The sequence below is a fragment of the Doryrhamphus excisus genome, linkage group LG8 (assembly GCF_037039965.1).
Source record: "Doryrhamphus excisus strain RoL-2023G ecotype Guam linkage group LG8, RoL_Dexc_Guam_v1.1, whole genome shotgun sequence".
Classification (NCBI taxonomy): Eukaryota; Metazoa; Chordata; class Actinopteri; order Syngnathiformes; family Syngnathidae; genus Doryrhamphus; species Doryrhamphus excisus.
The window spans coordinates 12147300-12153352 of record NC_136364.1 but is presented as its reverse complement, the minus strand read 5'-3'; the positions used below and the strand labels follow the sequence as shown (position 1 = coordinate 12153352).

Sequence of the window (6053 nt, the reverse complement as noted above, 5' to 3'; positions counted from 1 at the left end):
TTAGCAGCCATACCAGGAGATTGATGCAGAGGACTGACAGTTGTTGATAGTAGGCCTCTATGCAAAAATGTACATCCTTCTTTGAAAAATTATTTTAATTGGTTGTGAAATGGATAAAAATGTTCGTGAAATGCATGAAAATCGTTTTTTCTTTGGAAAACAAAGAAATTTGCAAATGATCCCAAACTTTTGAGCGGTCGTGTATGTTTTGAAGCAGATGATCGCCGGTACTTGAAAAGTTGTAGCTCAGCCAAAAGCAATGAGCGTCAATAGAAACGCTCGGTGAAGAGGCTGCAGACAATCAGTTCGATCTGACAAATCTTTAGTAAAATTGATCAAATGTAGAATTACATCTTCTGCTTGGACATCAACAAAAAGCAAGCAGCTGTTCAACTCTGATGAGGAAATAAATGCCAAAAGTCGCTCGTTGATGCTGATACTGTGACCACCAAGGTAGGTTGCATTGCAAAGTGCCTAAAGCACTTAATGTGCGCTTCCAATAATTACTGTATTATCATTCATAGTCGCTATGCCATAGTTCACAGTCTGATTGGCTTCCGGTTCTCCAAACAAGAAATCTTGTCTAGTTTTCCACCCTGAATGTTATCATTTATATCACGTTATCATCATATATTTTGAAAATTAATCATGTCCCACAAATTAGGATTAAAAAAGGAGAGGAAATTACATCAGGGAGTTTTATAGGCTGGGGAGACCACCAACAAATTGAAGCACTTCCTCACCATGTGCTTCCTGTGGGTTTTACAACAGACTGCATTGCATCCATGTACCACAGTTGAAACACTTTGTCAGCACCGTAGTTTTACAGGAAAAAAAAAAACATTTAAGATGCTTTTTATTGCAATTTAGTGGGATAATTCATCGGTTAAGCTTAAAATGTTCAAATATTTGCAATATGCAACCCATATCTTTCTTACTCGAGCTTCATCACGGCCAAATCGCAGCAGTCCTCCAGGCATGAAGAATGGGAAAAATCATTACAGTTTGAAAGGATTAAAAGAATATGGAGCGAAGACACCAAAGCCCATCTAATTATGGTGGAAGAAGCTAAGCCTCTCATGCCGCTTAGCTGACCCCCGCTGTAAGCCACGTCATAAACACCGGGAGCACTTGGTTCCAGGCACTTGAGCCTGACAAAAATCAGCCACCGTGTTTAAAGGGGGGGCCTTGTCAGTGAGCCCCAGCCAGGCCATCTCAGTAATTGGAAATGAAAAATGATAAGGAGGAGGAAAAGGAATAGTGGGCTTGCTAAATGTTTTTAAAGTAGTTAATACATGAGTAGATTTAACTAATATGCAGACTGCATTTTTTTGTAATGCTTCTACTCCTGAATGGCTGTACAAAAAGTGAAAATTTGGCAAAACATCCACACAGTGTGTTGCCTGTGCCATTATTATTCATGATGTAATAATGTTATATATTAAATATTGCATTTATTTCTGTATAATATTGGATTGGATTGTACAATGCTTATAGCTCTTGGTCCTTCTGCATCAAATGTTATAATGAATAAATAATTACTCTATAATGTAAAAATATGTATCCTCCCCTCTTGGAATTCAACAGCTGTTTCAAAAATGTTCATTTTTACAGAATTTTCCATAAATAGTGAAGTGTCTTGAATGTGCCGTGTTTTCCCAATAAAACAATTTCTACTCCGAAACACTGGGTGGCGCTATGACAAAACGGATGCTCCCGTAAAGCAACACAGACCCCGCTCTCTTGTTTCGTTTCTATTGAAGCAATACGACATTTAGCCATGACGTCACGGGCCTAGCTTTGTTTTTTTATCAGAGTCTGTGGAAAGCTAGTGTTAGCATCGCCAAGGAAGAGAGAGGCTGGACGTGACAAAATAATATAATGGGGAACAAAGAGGAACTTGATCGAACGCTTTTTATTCGAAACTTGGATGCAAGAGTGACAGAGGAGCTTTTATTCGAACTGTTCTTGCAGGTGACGTTATCGCTCAAGCTAGCATATTACGGCAGTAGCAAGTGCTAGCCGCACGTATTATGGGAGTGTATCTAAAGATATAATAATCGCTCCCAAGCAGTAAAATTTTTTCACGTTAAGCTGTGAGACTCAGTGGCAACGTGTGTTCTATTTGTACAATGCTAACAAGCAATTAGCAGTCGTCAATCTTTAACCAGATTCTCTCAACAGGCAGGACCCTTGATCAAAACAAAAATCCCCAAAGATGTGGATGGCAAACAGAGGACTTTCGGTTTTGCCGTGTACAAACACGAAGTATCGGTTCCTTATGCCATGCAGCTGCTCGACGGGACGTCTTTGTTCGGGAGATCAATACATGTGCAGTTCCAATCGGGTAAGACATCTAAACTAGCTGTTAATATTTGAATTTGATACTTTAATTTAGCTAAATTGACCCACTAAACACAGTTGCTAAGTGCGCTTTTGCTAAGCATACAACTGTTCTCTCCAATTTTGTTGAAAAGTTGTAATAGTGTACACTTATTAGGAACGCTATCTACTTGACAGGTGAGACTTATTAAGAGGCTGATGAAGGAACGGAACTATTTCTCAGCTGTGCCTTGAACGCATCACAATGACAGGTCACTAGAGACTACAGTTTAACGTTGAAAGTACAGGATAAATGAACCTTTTTATACATAATTGTATGACTTTATAGCTGTTACACTTTCACCCAGCATTGTACACAAAACGCCTGGGTTGCTATACAGAAGATATTTTTTGTTCTGACCGCAAAGCTGTGAACAGGTCAGGCTTGTGTGTGCAGCTATGTTTGCTGATATTCTTGTAGCTACATTTCCTGATGTTCTGGCGTGGTTGTATATTAAAGCAGACTGAGGTCTGGTATGGGAATTGTACCCCTATCGCCAGGTATCCAAATTCAGGTAGGAATTGGGTTGGATTAGTGCTGGAACTGTGAATTAGTGCTTTTATTTTTCCTCAAATATTGTCTTGTGACACTCTGAGTAGTTAGCAGTTATTTTTATTTTCCCAGTGTACAATTGGTATTGAATATTTTTCAAGTGGTCACTTTAAAACAGGCACGGCATGTATTTGAAGAAATACAGGAATCAAACTAGTATTGTCATGGTTATTAATGCAAGTCTGTGTTTGATTTATTTTTTCCTCATCTCAGGTAGCAGCCATAGCAAGAGTGCCGGGAACTTAAATCAGACGACTATCCCTAATCCCCACGGCCTGAGGTGAGATCATTCATTCACCACAGCTTGTTTATTAATATCATCTTTCTTGTGCTGGATATGACTGTTTTTCCTCTTCCAGGATGCCACCCCAGTTCACCTCTCCTCCATACACTCCTCCAGCCTTAATGCAAAGGTCATTTTCGTCCTCAGACAACATGCAGAAGCATTCCATGGTAACCCCATTGTCCGATATTATATTATTTTTAAACAATTTGAAGTGCCAGAGGTTATACAATAGTGTATTGGAAGGAATGCACCATTTTGTGTTTCTGTAGTTATAAAGGATTTGGGGGATTTTTGCCCATCAACTGCAATCCTTATGTGAGACATGAATATATATCTCTTTCTCTCTTCTGTGTATTGTCAATATATAAAAACAGGTAAAAGGAAAAAGCGGGCAAAGAATGCATGTAATGGGAAGCACCTATTCCGCCTATGCCTTCGGACAAAACCTCCCAAAACTGGCAACAACGCTCCATTTATGTATATATGCCATGCATGTCACGCCACAGAACCGCATTAGTGGTGTAGTGACACCTTGCGTTTGCCCACACCTGTCTCTGACAGATTGGGTGTCTCCACCAAGCAATATTGTGATCTTTATCCACTTTTTACATGTATGCGGTTACTTTGCACTGTAGTACATGTAGATGCCATACAGTGTCACATCCATTGACTAAACATTAAGGGGTTGGACAGGAGTACACAGATGTTAGTAACTCTAGCACAGGTATGTCAGGCTACATTCAATGCACACGTTTTAACAGAAATGTCATGCTAGGTTAGCTATTTTGCTAAAGAAAAACAAAATAATCCAAACTTACAGCTCCCCTTTGTCGTGTAGTGATCACAGAACTACATTACGTAGAAAACCCATGAGCCGTACGTTTATGTCGCCACAAGTCCGCCATCTTGTGTAGCACTGCCGCTGAAACTTTCCGGCGGGGGGGTTGGGCAGTCTTTCATTTGAAAGGCATATCTATTTCGTCTCCAGTATAAAAAAGGAGATGTTTAAAAATTGTCAAGGGAAGTAATGGGACAATATGAACATGAATGAGTATCATCAGCACTTAATTGAGAACCAATTTGGCAGAATATAGGCAAACTCGGTTTCACAGGGCTACTTATATGCCTATACATTGCGCATGCTGAGCTGCCAAGTTATGCAACACAAGATGGCGGTGTGTGCACCGAAGCACTGCACGGCGGCGACACCGCGCTCTGTTTGTTGTGTCCGGATATGAGCTTTCTACGTCTTTCTATTTCTGTGGTAGTGATGGGCGGATACACCGGGCGGGCTCACTCATCTCGCCAGGGGAAGAGTCAGAGGTTTTTCCTATTGAGGTAGTCACAGAAAGTTACAAATTCAGGAGAGAATTTGAGCGCCTCTTAAGTGGAGCACACAAGTGAGCGCGATGATTGATTATTGTCACACTTTGTAAACATAAATAGGCGCAGACGCACGATAATTTTACACCGGTAAAGTCAATTTTGCATTGCAGGAAACCATTTTAAATATGCATGAAACATTATTACAACACAACACAAATATCTTATTTCAATTCCAAGATGAACAGCATGATGGATGACGACTTCTCCAAGCAGAGGCATCCATCCGCAGGGTGCGGCGGCAACTTCAGGCAGCAGGACGGCAACTCTTACCGGAACTTCTCATCCCAAGCAGACGGCTGCAGAGGAAACCAGCGCTACCCGGATGACATGGGCCACCACCATCAGCAGCACAGGAGCAACTACCAGCAGCAGAATGCCTGGAGGAGCGGCAACCGTCACGGTGGCGGCAGGCATCACGATGACAGGGACGGTAACCGTGGTTACCAAGATAGTAGGTGGAGACGGTACTGATGCTGGGAAAAGCATCTTTAAAAGACTCATCATTGTGTGGGCATTTTATAGCATACTCTCAGGTCGCTTTCCACCTCACCTAAGGTTTAGTGTCTTAATTTTTTTTAAAGTTTGTATTTACATTGTTTTTAAATTTGTACTTAAGCAAGCCAAGAACAGAAAAAAAGACATGGCTTGAGCCTTTTTGTCTGCTTTTATATTATATAATATGAAATATGTAAACGGTGCTCAGAGCAGCTATACAATGTTCAGGTAATTAGCAAAAAAAAAATCTACCAGCACCACTTTTTTTCCCACAAACGTTCCTCTTTTTTAAAAAAAAAAATCTTGATTTTTGTATGGCCAACTGGGAATGTTTTAACTGATCATCATGAACATAAATGATCTCTTGCTTTAACACTTGCATCCTCTTTCATCACAGCGCAAACGTCACACCATTGTACAGCAGTCCGGGAAGCGTGCGACACATGTCCTCGTGTGCACCTATAAATGGCCCGCTGTGTAACTAATACGCTTGTGCTGCGGGTTAGGAAGTAATCTACAGGTGGCGCCACGCATATCCTTTCAATGAAGCCCAATTACCACGGTAATATAATATCCCCGCCACATGATCAGCTCCTACATGTGACCTTTCTATTTAGGATGTTTTCAAGGCTTGACGTGGATTTGTCACCCACTCTTTTCACTTTGACGCGATGCAATTATGCGAAGGTGTTTCTTGTTACCCAAACATGGATGCAGTTAAGCCCCCCCACCGCTGCACCATCTTCCTATTCTGGGAGGAGTCCCAGAATAGGAATGACTTTGATCCACACAGCATCTCATGTTGCCCCCATTCCCTCAGCATCCCTGCCCAGGTGTCTTTGTGAGGGATCACTTACAACAAAGTGATGATCCAAACCCCTAATGTCCAACTCTATGAGGTCATAATCTGTAGCCTTCCGGAAGTGATTAAAAACACCAATCGGAACAATT

The 6053-nt window shown here is 41.2% G+C and overlaps 1 protein-coding gene across 1 annotated transcript; it reads left to right on the top strand.

Moving 5' to 3' along the window:
* Positions 1–1751: 1751 nt before the first annotated feature.
* rbm7 (RNA binding motif protein 7) lies at positions 1752–5475 on the top strand. Its single transcript, XM_058080684.2, has 5 exons — positions 1752–1974; positions 2185–2347; positions 3149–3215; positions 3295–3388; positions 4785–5475. Exons 1-5 carry the CDS (start codon positions 1882–1884, stop codon positions 5076–5078), a joined length of 711 nt encoding a protein of 236 aa, XP_057936667.2. The 5' UTR covers positions 1752–1881; the 3' UTR covers positions 5079–5475.
* The last annotated feature ends 578 nt before the right edge of the window (positions 5476–6053 follow it).

Coding starts and splice junctions, on each gene's coding strand:
- rbm7 (XM_058080684.2), top strand. CDS start 1,882: ATGGGGAACAAAGAGGAACTTGATCGAACGCTTTTTATTCGAAACTTG. Junction 2,348..3,148: donor ACATGTGCAGTTCCAATCGG/GTAAGACATCTA, acceptor TCCTCATCTCAG/GTAGCAGCCATAGCAAGAGT. Junction 3,389..4,784: donor ACATGCAGAAGCATTCCATG/GTAACCCCATTG, acceptor TTCAATTCCAAG/ATGAACAGCATGATGGATGA.